Here is a 16,510-nt window from a genome sequence, read left to right as displayed (position 1 = left end):
TGTCCAAACCGCTAAGACAACGCATAAGCGCCAGCCCTTGACTTTTCCCATGTTCAAGTTCCAAAAGATGCCTGCTGAAATATTTTTATATGGCCAGATGCACACATATGTGCTGCAAAGCTGCTCCTCTGTGAGCGACCGGTTTGACTCCTTGGGCAGTAACACGGAAGGCAACTGGAGTAAGAAACAGACACCTTTCCACCTCCACGAGAACTCAGCCGTGGCTGCTCCTAAGGAACAGACTGACCTCACAGCCAACAGAACAAAGCCAGGCACACCAGTCGCTTTTCTTACTTTTTATATAAAATAGACATTTACATACATTTTCTTTCGCAAAGAAATTCGAGCACAACTCCTGTATGTGAAATCTAGCTGTACGTCCACAGCGAGAAAAGCAAAGACTTGCAAATTCCTGTACCGCTGACGTACATCCAGCTGCCGAGAGTGAATTTATTTGTAAGACTTCTAATCCATGGGCTGCTCTCTTGTTTTCTTTCGAAAAGATACGCATAACTGATGTTAAAAAATCAGATACAGAAATAGGAACCGTATGAACAACAGCCAACGCAAACAACTCCCAAACAGAGGAGCACGCAGAGGGTGTGACGTCCACTCTGGGCAGAGATTTCTGCAGTAGTACGGTTGTAGAAGCTGTAAGTTTTACATAGGACATCACCACGGGTATTTGCCAGAAGAAAAACTTCAGCAAGTCTGTAGGAACATGGCAATGAAGTTCTACACAAAGTTAGCAAGATTATCCGAAGCAACTCTGCCACAATGGAACACCAGTGAATGCCAAGCTCTATTTTTTTTCCTTTTTTTTCTTTCTTTCTTTTTTTTTTTTTTTTTTTTTTTGCTGCTGGGTTTAAAATGTACATGAAAGCAAAATGGTGTGTATTGAAATTGCTGCAGGAGGGTGAAGGTTGGGGAGACAAAGCCTCCAGGGGCTCGATTTTCCCAAAGATTGCACATAATCTCATAGATGAATAACAGCAATCCAGCACTTGGTCAATTCAATGCACGTATACTTTCTGGAGACTTACGCACACGCCAACTGCTCCACCAGTTTGGAGGGCAAACAGGGCAAAAAAATCATACAATTACATTCCAGAAGGCCTAATCATTAGAATTACAATGACCGTTATCTTCCTTCACCAAATACTGTATACCATGTTTGTCTTGGTTTCATAATGCTGAGAAGCTTGAGATGCTTGTTTAGACAGCTTAAGGGGTGTCCAGCTTCCCCTACAAGTTGGGCTCTTTATTTTGAATCATTCAACTTTGACTCCTTTACACCCACGTGCCTGCTTGCACGCACATGCCCTCCATCCTCATTGAGACTTCTGGGACAAAGGCTATTCTCACTGCTGCATTCACTTACTGTTGGACCAAAATAAGTTGCCTGCATGTTTTTAGGAAAGTCAAGCTCAAGCAATCTCTGAAAGAGATAAAATATCCCCTCCATTGCATCATTTGTCCCAGGGGATGGAAAAGGAATGGAAGCAAAGAATGTTGGACCTTAAATAAGCAATAAAGTAAAACAAAATCCATCAGCTGAAAATGTTATTCATGGGGAAAGGAAAAAGCAACACAATTATGTTTTTCATTTAGGATTAAAATGCACGGTGAGCATTAGACAGGAGCTGTCTCACCAGCTTTGAGTTAATTCTCCACTTTAATATTGGTGAGCATTGAGGTTTAGCCAACGCAACTTACACAAGGAACAAACTCCCCTCCACTACGTCGAGTTTCAGCCATTTATTAATTTGTAATCTCTGCTAACCACGCTGAGCACCGCAGTTGGCAGAAAACAATGTATTTATAATTCATTATTTTATGAGCCATGCAGAGCTAGAAGAAGAGGACATTTCCTATGATTAATTTGGGTAATACCCAGTTTATCACAAAGTAAGTCGCTCTATTTATCTTTCACAATCGTATTCTCTTTTGGTGGAGGTAACCCATTTCATATTATATTCCATTGCTCTTCTTTACCTGCAATAAATCTTTTACAAGATTAATGTCCTGAATAAACACAGCATTTTAGCATGGGAGCCAATGAGACAGGGAGTCAACTCAAAACTTCGCGAGCGTTTAACTGCTTTGGTAGCTCATAGCCTGAATCGCTCTCCAGATACTCTGCCAACTCGCAGACCATCATCCTGCATAGATGGGATATAAAGTGCTGCTTCGGGAATCTGGGGGTCATTAACCACCCTTCTCTCAGTAACGACCATAAACACACTCTTTCGTCACAGAAACATAACCGGTTCAGCTGGGATTATTCTACATGAATATGTTATAGCCTCTTTCAGGAGACTGGATGAACATGCGACACGCCTTCCAGCCAACCTGCCTCCCTCACTGGAAGGAGAGTCTGATCTTTCTAAGTTATTCTGCAAGGAAGACAGCATTACCAAAATGGTAATCCTTTTCCAGGATCTGGGAGGGGGCACCCAAGGCTTTATCGTACTGACACGTGTGTACCAGCTTTAGGAAGCCAAGATGGCTTTGACTGGATTCTAGGAGAACAAGACATTTGTATCAGGTCTCTCAAGAAAGACAAATGAAGTCTTACGCTAAGGTTATAAACACAAAAACCAAATCATTCCCCTCACAAAGCACTGTTATAAAAAATACAACTTCTTTTTTTATTTGAAAAAATATGTTTAATTGGACACAATTTAAAGCAACACTATTGTGCGGCTTGTAGAATATATAGTATTTATTTAATATGTCTTTATGAGGCAAACTTTATAGATGATATACATCTCCCCTGGCCCATTTCCTGCTTCACTGGGTGTCAGAGCCTCCTAGCAGGGTCTCTGCACAGCACCGTGTCAGGGTCTGCACCAGACACATCCCTTCTGGCCCCAACCTTGCTGCTCCCCAGCAGCACAGCAGTCAGCCAGCCCTTTGGTGAACATGTCTGGAGAAAGGCAGGGCACTTTACCTGACCGTGATGAGAAGAGCCTGTGGTTCTTGGCTAGGCCCTGGCTATTTTTCCCTGCTGCTCAGTATGGTCCAGGTACCTCTGAATATCTTGGTTATGAACCCTCTACAGCTTTGCTATGTGTGGTGGAGACCAATAGCTCTCAGAGGCCATCTGTGTGCTGGTTTTCCCCACCCAGCATCCCACAGGATTCTGCTAGTAGGTCCCCTGGCACTGACTGGGCTTTGCAAAGCTACTCCGTGCAAGGCATCAACTGCAGCACTGGCACTGGGAACTGGCAGAAATGTTAGGTCAGCTAGTCTATGGCTATAAAAGTTGTGCAACCAGACAAGAGCTGCTGCTGATCCATCCCCACATCCTCAAACCCACCCTCATCCCCAAAAGGCAAGGAGGCTGGAAGGAGGAGGGAAAATCCACCAGGGAGAGGCTTACTCTTGGTCCCAGCTGCTCCCTTGGGATTAACAAAGCTGGTTTGAAGGAAGAAAGCCCAGAAATAGGTCAGCATTTTCTCCCACCAATGGCCTCCTCCTCCCCCCAGCCTGAGGAGCTGGCCTCTGCCAAACTGCAAGCACCGGCTATCTCCTTGGTCTTGGCCTTACTGGGATGCAGGGCCTGGCACCTCACAACTCCAGCCTCTCCATGGGTCTAGATGGTCCCCAGACTATAGCAGAACAGATGCCTATGCTGCTCTGGATTCCCTCTTAGCATCAAATGCAGCTGCTTTTCATCAATACTTTGACCAACAGCAGCAGCAAGACACCAAGTTTTGTAAATGAAGCCAGTGAAGCCAGCACAGGGCTGTCATGGCCACCACTAACTAAACGTGGGCAATATACGGAGTCACTGCCACACAGGCTCTTCCTGACAAGACATGCATCAATGCCAAACCCCGGGCTGCTCCTCTGCAGGGACTGGGCACAACCAAGCTTCAATACATGTTTTAGGGCAGTTTTCTGCAGCAAGTAGAACAAATTGGTGACCTACCCTAATGCCTAAATCCAAAGGCAGGACCACCAAGCACAACACCACCAACCATTCATGCTTCCTCTAAACTGGTACAAACAGAACGAGCAGCAGTGCTGTTACTGTGATGAAGTTTGGCCCAATGTGCTCCACAGTCATTTACTTTAGAATTATCATCAGGGGCAATTATTCAAGCACACTTCAGTGCCGCTGCATTTTTCTGACTTCAGACAATACAAGTGACAAAGCCCAGCCACATGGCCAGCTGTGAATGACATTGTCCAATTCATATAAAACAGAGAAAATATATTAATCATTTGACTATAAGTTAAATAAATAAAGCTCAAAAATAAAAGCCCCAATTCTGAAGAGAACTTTTTTTTTTTTCCCCATTTCAGTATTTAAAAATAGAGATTTATGACTGATTAGCTATAGCTTATTTTCTGCATCTCTTAGGGGAGGGGGTGAGAACACTTTGACAAAGTGTTTTGTCAGTGTTATCACCATGATGAATGGGCTTTGTCCCTGCACACCCATAAAAATTCTCCTTAGTACCTTCCCAGCCTGCCAAATCTTCCCTAATAGTTCTGTGGCTTTACTTTACCTCCTACACCAATCAGTTTTATTGGTTTTGTTTTGTTATTGTTTTTTTTTTTTTTTACTGGGGACTGGACAGGAAGACAAGTAATCCTAGAGTTTCTCAATGCCTTTGAATACTTCCATTTTTGCAGAGTGTAATTATTTGGCCTGCAGGGAGAGAGCAAAGGGTAAAGCTATATGGTATTTGACAATACTGATATAATGTACCTGAATTATTACAAAATGACTATCGTATGCATAAAACATTCAGCTGAGGTTTTTCCTCTAAGGGTCATTTGTCCCACTTGTTCAATTATCCTTCAAGGGTGGTATTCAGATACTGCTTTCCCTCTCTTGAGAATCACCTTCAAGTCACATTTAGAGCTGTATGAGTGGCCACCTCATATTCTTCACCATCAACCCCTTGAAACCTTTTTATGTGACCTATAGGACCATCCTTCCTGGCTCAGATGGATCTGGTGGTACTTGGAACAAAGCCCATCGGTGGTACCCCCTCTGTGGACAAGGTAAGCCTGTGTTGAGTAACAGGAAGTGCTACTTCACCCCTGCTTCGATGAATGAGTGCTTTGTCCCCATGGCTTCCTCAGTGATAACCATGATATTGGAGTTATATGTCTCACCACTCACGGTGTGATTAAAATGGGTTCAGCCTAAACATAAATCTTGATTAAAGGAAGGTTTTAATTTGTTCTCCAGCACGTCCCACAGGAGCTGAGTGCCTCCTGTTATTTGATCAAATGTAAGCATGCATTCAAAAATTGCCTTCCATAATGCTGAGTCCTGCCAAAATTCCTTCAGTGTCACTTAGAGCAATAGGCTTCCACCGCATTCTTCTCCAAGGGGTATGAGTTTCTTTCCACTGGTGAGACTGAATGCTATGTCTGATCTTTCTCCTGGACTTCCTGAAACCTCTTCTCCAAGCGATCGAGCTTGGCCAGATTCTCCTTCAGCAACTTGCTGTTTGGTACCAGCTGCAAAGCTTTCTCATAGTAGCCACGGGCAGTGATGTAGTTTCCCTACAAAGAAAATGAGCAATAGATTGCATTTGTATTCCCTGGCATAGGAAGTTCATTGCTTGGGAAAAGTGAAGACTGTAATAGAAAGGGAAAACCGTTTATAAAACTTGATATTATTATGTAGATAGAATATTTCATTGTGAAATGAATCACTGAGTGCTGTTAGCCTAAATCCAAACTAACACACATGGCAAAATGTGGCTTTACATTTTTCCATTCTATTGTACCAGAAGAGTTAACTTTACTTGGAGACAGAATACCTTGAGGATGTCGCACAATGTGAATCCTTAAGACCCAAATCATAATTCTATGCTAAAGTATTCACAAAGATAAGAAAGCTGGCTGGCTATTTCCATAATTTCATGTCAGTATTCTGCAGTAGACATCTTTATTAAATTTATTAGGTAGAAAGGAATTTTGGAAGTTGGCTCACTGTGAAATTTTTCTAAGGTACGTCAATAATTCGGGCACAGAAACTTTAGAGATAGGCAGGTTGATCCTTGCAGCCTGTCCTCTTAAAAATATGGGATTTACATCAAATATTTCTAATCAACCTGGTTGGGAAAATCTAGCTGGGGTTGTATGGACTTTCGTGTTTTTTGGATAAAATATGTTGAGGATGCTTACTGGTCCATACTGGTGCATAAATGTGCAGCTCTTGGTAATCTAAAGCATGTTTAGCTTTCTGTCCTGAGTAGTCCCTGCAGCTGACAGCTTAAGGAATAGCAAGATTAACATACCTTGATGTGCTCAATGCCTCCCATATTCATCCATGCCTGAGCTTGGTCAGAGTTGAGCTCCACAGCCCGTTTATAGTTCTACATAAATATGAAACATTTTTAGGTTAGGAGTCTGGGTCTTCAAACATAACCAGCACTGGAACAACACACAAAAAAAAAAACGAAGTGTGCACTCCCTCTGCAAGGCTTTAATTTGGAGCTGGCTGCAGACTATGGTAAAGCCACCTGCACACGAGTTCCACAAGGACCTGAGAGCAGCTCTATCCCTCCCCACTGCTTCTGCCACCATACTCTGGACAAGCAAAAAGGACTTTCTGGACTCTGTCAAACAGCGCTGTTTTTACCGTTTCATAACAGAAGAGAATTCAAATTAGGATTACATGTCTCCAGGGGTACTGAGAATAGTCCAATCTGTCCCAGTAACATAATTTTCTGTGCTATTATTCAGCATTAACATAATTTCTGAGCTGTCAAGCCTTCTGTTCCACAGGATAAGCCAGTCTATCAGCTATTAGTTAATGAGGTGAGATATAACGATACTGTGAGCTCTCACAGGCTCCTGAGCTTTCAGCTGAGCCACCTGGAGTTGCCACTGCCAGTGAGAGGGGGTGGGACAGGCTGGACCAAGGGTCTGGTCAGTGCCTGAGCTCCACCACGGTCCCACCATGACTCCATAATTAGCCTCTCAGGGCAAGGAGCTGTATTTTCATGCTGGAATAAAAAAGATAGATGTGAAGGGTAGAAAGCAGCCCTCTGTTGAGGAGAAAAGTTATAACTAGTGAAGTTGGCTGCTCCATATCTTTAGCTGTACTACTGATGAACTGATAAATAACCAAAGCCAAGAGCCAAGGTACGTGCATCATGGAGTATTAGACACAAAGAGTTAACTCTGTATTTTAACCTATACAGCTATACAGATGGCTTAGAACAGTCATACCTCAAAAGCCTCATCAAGGAGATTCTGTTCTCTCAGCTGGTTTCCTTTAGTGAAGAAGAGCTCTGATATGATTTTTGGATCCTTTGGTTTTAGCTGAAGAGCTTTATCTATAGCTTCAAGTGCCTGTGAAAAAGCAAGAGGACAGTGAATCACTGTATTCTGTGCCCTTCCCTTTCTCATGATCTCACCACTACTAAGACCTCTGAGTACAGGAGCCAGAAGAGCAACAAGTCCTTCCCAAGAGCAACTCCTTCCCTTGTTTGCCCCACAGTCACTGCATGTGGAAATGGGTGTTTTAGATGCCTATGGCTGATGGGCAGTGGGGCTGAGTGCAGCACAAGCAGTAAGTGCTCATAAACTTCAAAAATCATGCTGCATGGTGAAAAAAAAAAAGAATTTCCTGAGTGTGTGCTATAGGACATGACATCTCTGGAGAGATGGAATTCTACGTATGAGCCCTCTAGACACGGGTATCTTGCAACCATGGTACCTTAGCATAGTGCTCCTGCTTGCTGTAGATGGCTGACAGAAGGCGGTAGCACTCCAGACACTCCACATCTTCATCAAGTACATGGTTTGTCATCTTCTCTGCTTCCTTTGTCCGCCCCATCATTGCTAACACCTGGGCCTGTGAAGCCATATTATAAATAGTGACAATTTTAAAAGCTCAGCTCTCTAATATATAGTGCTGGTGCTAGGCTCAAGTGTGGAAGGGGCTGGTGTTAAGAGACAGCACCTCAAGGAAGGATGGAAGGACCACACACAGCCAGGAAAGGTAGCGGCTGAGACACGTTCTGAGGTTGACAGGAGATGAGGAGGAGGCAAAAAGGGTGGGAGAGATGGTCACCGCATGGCTGGCATGGAGGTAGCACCAAGCTCTGAGCCTCTGGCCACACTAATGTGTGCCACACTTGGCTTGGCCACGCTCACCCCACACTCACCAGAGCCAGTCGGGTCTCTTTGTTTGAAGGCTGCAGTGATGCTGCTTCTCTGTAAACTTGCAAAGCTTCTTCGTATCGCCCCGTGTTGTAGTACAGAGCCCCCAGCGGGGAGAGGATTTCAGCCTTGCGGGATACCTTCAGTGCCCTGGAATTTGGGAAGAAGAGTTGTTTCCAGGTGATGGGGGAATCAAAGCAGAAGAGTGAGCTGTGGCTTGCAGCTGAGATGGAGCAGTAAAGCTCTACACTCTGCATGGCATTCTCATTCCACCAGAAGAAGCATGACTTTAAGGTCATGGGGAGTGATAAGAGTGCCCACAGCAGCAATCTCTCCACCGCCAAGAGGGAGAGGCCAAATCCAAAGTGCGTGTGAGCATACAGCAGGGGCTGGGATAGCTGGCAGGGACAGGGAGTGTGAGCACAGGTCGAGATGCCAAAAAGGAGGTGGGGGCTATGCAGGAGTTATAGCTGTTACTGGCACATCACTCACACAGAACTCTCAGCACAGTGGGAATAGCACTAAAAACCTACTCGAGCCACTGAAAACACCTCTGATGTTGTTGTTAGAGTATCCCTCACCCAAAAGCAGCAGTGTACTCAGCCTGGAGGCCCCAGTCAGTGCTGTCTGGCCAAGCACTCACAAAAAAATAGCCAAATAAATCTGATTTTGAATGGACGGAGAATCCAAGCATGCACTGACAGTTTCAAGTACCACAGGCATTTCAGCAGAAATGAGCCATACTGGAGGGACAAGAGAAACTTCCTCCCCCCACTTCAGTTCCTTACCGCTTGTACCATGCCTCAGCCTCTTTGTTCTGACCCAGGGAGCGGTGAAGCCTGCCCAGGTTGACCATGGCGACGTGGTGCGTGGGGCTCAGGTGGATGGCCTGTCTGTAGTGGGACACGGCTCTCTCGGGAGCCCCTAGAGAAGAAAACATTTTTATAGCAGTGCCTCAGCCCATCCTATCCCACTAGGAGGGATGTAACCCCTGTGCGTGTCCCACCTCCCATGAGAGCATCCTCCTACCCTAACTCACTGGCTCTGAGAGAGCAGCCCACAGAGGCACGGAGAACAAGCCACCAGCGTTCCTCGCAGCCCCACCACTGCAAATCGTTTCAGCCATTCCAAACCAGAGACCATTCCCTATCGCCCTTTAGTGTTGGTCCTTGCTCAGTCTTTACGTGCTGTGCATGGGAGTAGCTGCCAGTATCTCATTCCCAGCACGGTGCAATAAATCCGAGCCCACAGGTGTCTGCACGCCTACCCTGGAGCACATCAGCACTGTCTCTGTGCTTCAGTGCCATTGGGTGGCACTGCTTCACTGTGAGAAACACTCTACCTGGGAAAGGTCCTGCAGGCCATGACATCATCACCACCACAATACAAGACCGTGCCAAGGCCTCGGAAAGCCCAAAATAATTCACCAGGGTCCTGTATTTTTAGGAAATGCCAATGCTCAGTTTGAATGGAAGAAAGGAGCCAGACCACTCATTCATCAACTTCAGTTCTATTTCTTGTAGTGTATTTTTATTTATCTAAACAGTGTCTGTCCTCAAGAGGGACCCCGCCGTGCAGAACCCATTCACCAGCTACTGAGGAAATGGATGGGGCACAGTAAAAAGTCCCAATATTTCAATAATGCAAATACTGTAAATGGAGCTACAGTGTGGGTTTGATTGGTTCGTATAGTCTAGAAAAGCTAATCTGGTGGTGAAAGCTGATACTCACAGATCAGTGTCCGCCAGCAAAGCATTAGACTGCACACACTTCCAACCCACTTTTTTTTTGTGTATTAATGAAAATATATAAAAAGAACAGAAGTTTTGTTACTTTTGTACATTAACTATAGGATATATTTTATATGAGGCCCAAAACAATTCCTCCTCATTCGATGCTGTTCAGGCAAGCCAAATGGTTGGACATCCCTACGTTACAGTATTGGCATTTTTAAGCCAAATCACCTCAAAATGATTTAATTCAATTTCTAGCTGGAAAACAGAACTTGAAACAGCCTGTGTGTGTTCGAGCACTGAACATATGCTGCTGTGGGAATTTTATTTTCACAGCTTTCCAGACAAAGTTTGGTTTTCTTGGGATTATCTACGCAACATAGAAGTACCATTAACACTCCTCGGTTATTTCCTCTATAGGAGATGGGAAGAAGTCTATCGGGAGATTTAGAAGCACTTAAGATTCATCAAAGACCAACTGCTTATCTTTCAGGGTAGGATTTCTTAAAGCATCCAGCAGCAGTCTCGCCGTGCTTCCACTGCTGAGGAGATGGAGGTTTGTGAAAACCACACCTACAAAACAGGCCGGGGAGCAGCTGGGTGTGCACTGAAGTCCTTAAGGTCAGTCAGTGCCTGTCCTGCTCAAACCAAACGGCTACACAAATCACTAAGGGAGACTCACTGAGCGTCCCTATTCACTGCAGTCACCTAGAGATACCTATCTTCAGAGTGGACACTTGCTGGAGATCCTCGCACAAAGCCTGCAGGTTCCCCAGGGTGGTGCATCTCACCCACTCCCCAGTGCCCACTGGGGGGGAACACAAGCTGAGTCCCTCACAGCTCCTTCACGCTTCACCATGTCTCCAGGGGGGTTATTTACATGTCAGGATTTCAGTTTGGAAATTCGGTGGTTTTTGTTTTTTTTTTTCCTATTGTTTGCGTGTAGGGAAGTGTAGTAATAAAACAGGAAAAGTTAGTTTGGACTTTGGCAGAACACCCAAGTGCAAAAAAAAAAAAAAGGAAGAGTGCTGCACTGCATCTGAACCAAATTTTTTGGCAGGAATAGGGCCGTTCATCTGGGTTGTGAAAGAGAGAGGAGCACAATGCTGGGGTTTTTATTATCTGCGAGTTAGAATTTTGCCAGTGCACAAATTCAGGATCTCAGTATCTGTCGTTAATGCCGCAAGACATTTTTCAGGGATGAATATTCCTTTTGGCTTCCTATTTATTTCACGTTGGTACCACAGGAGAGTGACGGCTGAGTGTCAGCCCAGAGGGAGGACAGCCAGGTGCACACCAACAGGCACTGCCCTTTGCCTTGTCCTTGCTTCCCAAGCACCGCTGGAGCCGGGCACAGTGTGAAAGGGACTGAACGGGGAGCAGCAACACACTGTAAGTCTACGATGCTTCGCCACTGAGTCACTGCTCTGTTCAGGAGAGACTTCAGGGAATAGCTTGGTTTCCACTAGCTCTTTGTCAGCTCAGATTTGGAAGCTTATAAAGCTGTCAGTAAGAGGTGGCAACTGCAGATGCGTTTTATGTGGATGCCAGGAAGTGCCTGAGTCCATGGAAGTTGGATGAGAACCAGCAACTCAGAAAAGAAAGCCTTTCTATGTCATTATGGAGCCCCTGAGAAATCAATTCGCCCCATAGTATCTTACGTTTTGTTTTCACAAAGGATTGTGGTTTAAAAGCCATATTTGTTTTTATAGCAGTGGCACTCAACCTTTAGTCAAAGAGCTGCTTTGTCACTAAAGAGCTGCAAGTGCTCCAAAGACCATAACGATCCACTTGTGTGCCTGGGGTTTTAAACTGAGGTTTTACTTGATGCTGCCTGCTATCCCAGAGAAATTGCAGGATTGTTAGGGTGCTGCCCAGCTTGAATTGAAGAGAGCAACTGCCTGTGCAAAGACGGTGAGAAACAGTGGAGGAAACATGCAGGCTGAATGCCTTGGCTGCACACTGAGTGCACTGACTACACATTTCAGTACGCTGCCAGCTCAACAGAGCAGGGATATTTATTTCTAAGCTACAGTGGAGGCACAGCTACCACTCTGGAAGCTTTTGAAACTCTTTTAGAAGTATAGGCTGAGTAAAATATGTCAAAGCAAATAAGCCCGAGACAGAAAATCCTTTGTTCCATCTCACTTACCAGTATCAACCAAGAATACACCATAGTTGTTGTGCAGATCAGAGCTCTCTGGACAATTCTCTATGCCAGCCTTGTAGACCTCCTCTGCTTCCTTCAGCCGTTCCTTGAAACAGGATCATAGAATCACAGAATCATTAAGATTGGAAAAGACCGGTAAGATCATCCAGCTCAACCATCACCTCATCCCCACCGTGCCCACCGACCACGTCCTCAGTGCCACATCCACACGGTTCTGGAACACCTCCAGGGACGGTGACTGCACCACCTCCCTGGGCAGCCCGTGCCACTGCAGCACCACTCCTGAGACGATTTTTTTCCAAAGGAAAAGGAGATTGTGGCAGTGCCCATGTTGGCACCACCAGTGCGCTCCCCTTGCCACACAGGATCTCAGGCACCAGCCCTCCCCCTCTAAGCCCCTTAGCAGGGGAACACGGCCCCTGGCTTCTGAGCAGCCAACGTTTTACCCTGCGACAAAGACATAATATATCTGCACTCTGGTATGCCAGAGCAATCCTAACAGCTTTCCCCCCACGCGTTCACAACTGGAGCTACCTGTGAAACAAAAACATCAGCTGCAAAAGGTTGGGCAGTTTGTGTGCAATGTCAGTGAGCCTCAGCTAGCACGCACCCAGCTGGGAAACACATAGCGACAGGGGTCATGTTGGTTCTGTTACCCATCTGTCATTTGGGAGCTGATATGTGTTAATTTATTTGTTTAATGAGCATCTTGCTGGCTAACTTTCCCCCTCAGGAGCTCTGCTCTTCATTCCCTGAGCAGCAGGGAAAATATAAGGAATGAAAGCTCGGTGTACATGACAGCTGAGGGATGGGGAGCTTGCACAAGGCAATGAGGGAAGCAGGAGGAGGACTGGGGGTGGTGGAAGAGCGGGGAAAACCTGACAGATTTAGATGAAAAACAGGTGTTGTCAGTGTGTGAGATGTACCTCCCTGGGACTGATGGGATGTGCTACTGCTGATTCTCCAATAGGCTGAGCCCTTACATTCTGCACAGATTTCAAGGAGGTTTGTAGGTGCAGAGCATTTCTGAAGAATGCACAGCTTTCCTTTGGGAACACCCTGCCTATAGAAGCGTCCCACTGGCTGTGACCTGTTTAGCCTGAGCTATAGGCAGAAGGTCCTGAAACAAAAGCAAGGCATCTAGTTTGGATCAAATAGCAACTTAATAAGGTTTCCATTTCCCTCCAGCCATACAGTACGTGCCAGCTGCCCACATGCTCACTAGCACCACTTATTAAGGTTTTCCTCCCACCTAAGCTCAGAGTTTTGCTGTTGGGTGTACTTATGGCAGGAAGGTTGTTCACGATGGAAAACAGCAGTGTGGAGAGATGCCAGGTAAACCTCCTGAGGCAAAGGCTTTTTTTTTTCAGTTTTTCCTGCTTCTATGGAGCAGCCCCATGGTGACAAACCCCACAACCTCCCAACAAAGCTCCCAGGCAAAATCAACCATCCAGGGCCCTATAAGGAAAGCCTGGCAACACCACAGCAGACCTCACGCTGAGGAGCTGAAATGAGGTCGGTCCATTCACTCCCTGTCCCACCAATGCTCTCTGTGACCGTGACCCAATAGCCTGGTGTCAAGGGGACAGTGTTTCCTTGGCTCTGTGTCCAGCTGTCAAGGCAGGACCTGAAAAAGTATTGGTTTTGGGATCTTGGGCCACTTCTTTGTGTGAAGCAGAATTGGTTTTGCTGTTCAGTCCAGCTGTGAACTCTCCTCCAGTCCTGCAAATCCCAGAGCGTACCGGGCTGCCTCTGGATTTAAAGGGTGAGCCTAAGAGCAGCATTGGGTCTGTGGCTGTTTAAATACACAGACTCCTTTCTCACCTCCTATTTCAGAACTGGAAAGCTGGAATTAATAGCACTGGAAGACTATGGCTTGATGAAAGCAAATGGTTTGTCATGGTTAAGTGCTTTCACATTTATGTGATGAAGGTCAGCCAGCAGAAAGATAGGGTGGGATAAACCACAGAAACACATATTTTAAAAGTGCTTAAGTTTGGACGTCGTGGATATATTTATGTGAATTTGATGTCATTCTCCTGCAGGGTCAGGAAAAGTGAAGCAACCATCCGAACTGACTGAAGTGAACAATAACTTCTTGAGAAAGCACGTGTGTCAGACAGGCACTAATGAGTATATTTTGAAGTTTTTCTGTATTAATTTCTTTTCCTCTAATTTTAATTTGTAGCTGAGGAACGTGGCTCTGTGTGCTGGGACGTCAGTTTTCTTTGCATTATTTACTGACCATAAACCCGATGGTGAAGCAAGACAGGCCTGCGCTGATCTGGATTAGCAGCAGCATCCCACGTGGAAGCATTCCCACTCCCTGATTCTAAGCACTGTTAGCATTTTTGTCACGGTCGCACTGCATGTGCATTTGTACAGCGCTTTTTTGGTATCTAACATCCTGACCCCGCATGCCTCGGGCTCAGTGAAGAGCCTGGAATGATTTCTCTAACAAAGGGTTTGTACTGAGAGCAGTCAGAAGTGGGGAAGGGTGGGCCCACCTCTTTCTGCCAGAGCTCTCCCCCTCACAGCCGCTCCTCTTCTGAGGAGAGATGCTCTAAGTTCATCAAGGCTTGATTCTCATTAACACTTAATAACGCCACTTCCCAGTCCTTCATGAAACATTCATCAAGCTCACAAAATTCAGAAGACGGGCTTAAAAATGTATGAGATTTTTATGATATTAGAAAAATTATGCAAGTAAGGATCCCTCAGTTAAACTGCAGGGTTTTTAAGTCTGCTTTTCTGTTGTTTTTTTTTTTTCCTTATGATTTGGATTTTCGGTGTGGATATGTCTGAGTAGGCTCTCTACTGCAACTGAGTGGGTTAAAAAGCTTCTTTTTCTTAGGGTAGGCTGATATTCTTCCAAAAAAAAGGAAAAGAAAAAAGAAAAAATACTAGGAAACTCTTGGATCCGGAAACTAGAGCCTGAAAAGAACCATCAAGTAGTATGAGACGACTGATAGAACTAAAAGAGCTGGAAAGGTGTTCGTAGAATCATGAAACAGCTTTGGCTGGAAGGGACTTTAAAGCCCACGCAGCCCCAACCCCCTGCCATGGGCAGGGCTGCCACCCAGCAGCTCAGGCTGCCCAGGGCCCCATCCAGCCTGGCCTTGAATGCCTCCAGGGATGGGGCACCCACAGCTTCTCTGGGCAGCTGTGCCAGGGCTTCACCGCCCTCTGAGTACAGTGTAGCTCCATGGGTTCAGAGCACATGCACGGGAACCACTGTTACAGGGCTGTGACAATAGCAAACAAAGATGTTTGATTTCTGATATAAGTACCACTGAAACGACTGGGGAAAGCAGCAGTATGTTGTGAGTGAGTTATGCTATCAAGCAGAGAGCAATAGTAAGAGCATGCATTTATAAAAGGCACAACCAAGATAAATTTCTATACAGTGTGAAGGTGTTTTTTTTTCCAGGTGGGCTCTGACTTCTGAATCAACCAGCAAGGAGAGAAAAGGGTAATCAGGCCACATAGCAGGTGAATGGCGCAGGAGACTTTTCTCTTGCAGTATTTTTTACAGTTCCAATACTGTTTTACTGTATCACTTCCACTGGTTTTTCCCCTTTCTCAGCCTTAATGCAAAGCTGAAGGAGTAGAAGCTGGTCACAGAAGTGATCGCTTCATGAGCGTTACTTAAATGTGCAGCTTTTAGCCCTTCAGCCCCTCTCTCAAACATTCGAGGTAGGACCCCTGCCAAGGCCACTAGGATGGGTGTGTGAGGAAGGAGGTGCTCAATCAGGCAGTCATCAGCTGTGACTGAACATGAGAATGTGTTAAAAGCCTGCAGGAAGTTGTTATTTTCCGAAGAAACTTTACAAACTATCTTTTCTTCCTTAGCAATTACTCAGGTCACAAGAGGATGAACGATCTATACATAAAAGCAGATGAATTATTGCAGGCCTTACTAATGACATTTCCTTTGGGCAAAAGACCTCAGGGCTCGATAGTGGTTTTATTGCTCTGTTGACCTTACAGCTGATGGTTCTAATTAATAAATTCAATTAATATTAAAACCAGGTATTACTGCAGACAACTCATTTCCTATACTTGCAGGAGACTCCTCATTGAGGGGCTCATTCAGTAGAGCTCCCATTCAACAAGGTTCTTCTTTCAATTCATATACTATATTTCTAGATTCCTGCAGCTGATATCGATAATATTCAAACACTTGAAAGTCATTTAAAAGAGAAAATAAAATAGCGTGTCTTTAAGTAACCCATCTACATCACAGATGAATTTTGCAGAGTATCTACATCATTAAAGAAGCCAAAGCCACAGTTCTGCTGAAATTTATCCACTTGCAGAGAGAAGACATAATTAACCAGACTAATGGAAAATAGTGAAAGATGGCATTCCATTGCTGTGTCTGTATTTGCATTTCAGCAAGCTTTTACTTAGAAAGCTTTAGCATCCCATGCTATAGAACAGTAAGATCTCAAATTCTGGG

At 45.1% G+C, this 16,510-nt stretch overlaps 1 protein-coding gene across 1 annotated transcript in view; it reads right to left on the bottom strand.

The window, feature by feature from the left end:
- Positions 1 to 281: 281 nt before the first annotated feature.
- Positions 282 to 16,510, bottom strand: part of TMTC1 (transmembrane and tetratricopeptide repeat containing 1) — a 152,010-nt gene continuing 135,781 nt past the window's right edge. The window contains exons 14-20 of the mRNA XM_015287026.4: positions 12,031 to 12,133; positions 8,934 to 9,069; positions 8,151 to 8,295; positions 7,700 to 7,837; positions 7,210 to 7,332; positions 6,273 to 6,350; positions 282 to 5,532 (exon numbers count right to left, since the gene is read on the bottom strand). Coding sequence (XP_015142512.2) covers positions 5,392 to 5,532; positions 6,273 to 6,350; positions 7,210 to 7,332; positions 7,700 to 7,837; positions 8,151 to 8,295; positions 8,934 to 9,069; positions 12,031 to 12,133 — 864 coding nt within the window. The 3' untranslated portion in view covers positions 282 to 5,391. The remainder of the gene's footprint in view (positions 5,533 to 6,272; positions 6,351 to 7,209; positions 7,333 to 7,699; positions 7,838 to 8,150; positions 8,296 to 8,933; positions 9,070 to 12,030; positions 12,134 to 16,510) is intronic.

The sequence above is a fragment of the Gallus gallus genome, chromosome 1 (assembly GCF_016699485.2).
Source record: "Gallus gallus isolate bGalGal1 chromosome 1, bGalGal1.mat.broiler.GRCg7b, whole genome shotgun sequence".
In the NCBI taxonomy this organism is placed as follows: Eukaryota; Metazoa; Chordata; class Aves; order Galliformes; family Phasianidae; genus Gallus; species Gallus gallus.
The sequence above is the reverse complement of the archived record's forward strand: the minus strand, read 5'-3'. Positions and strand labels throughout refer to the sequence as shown.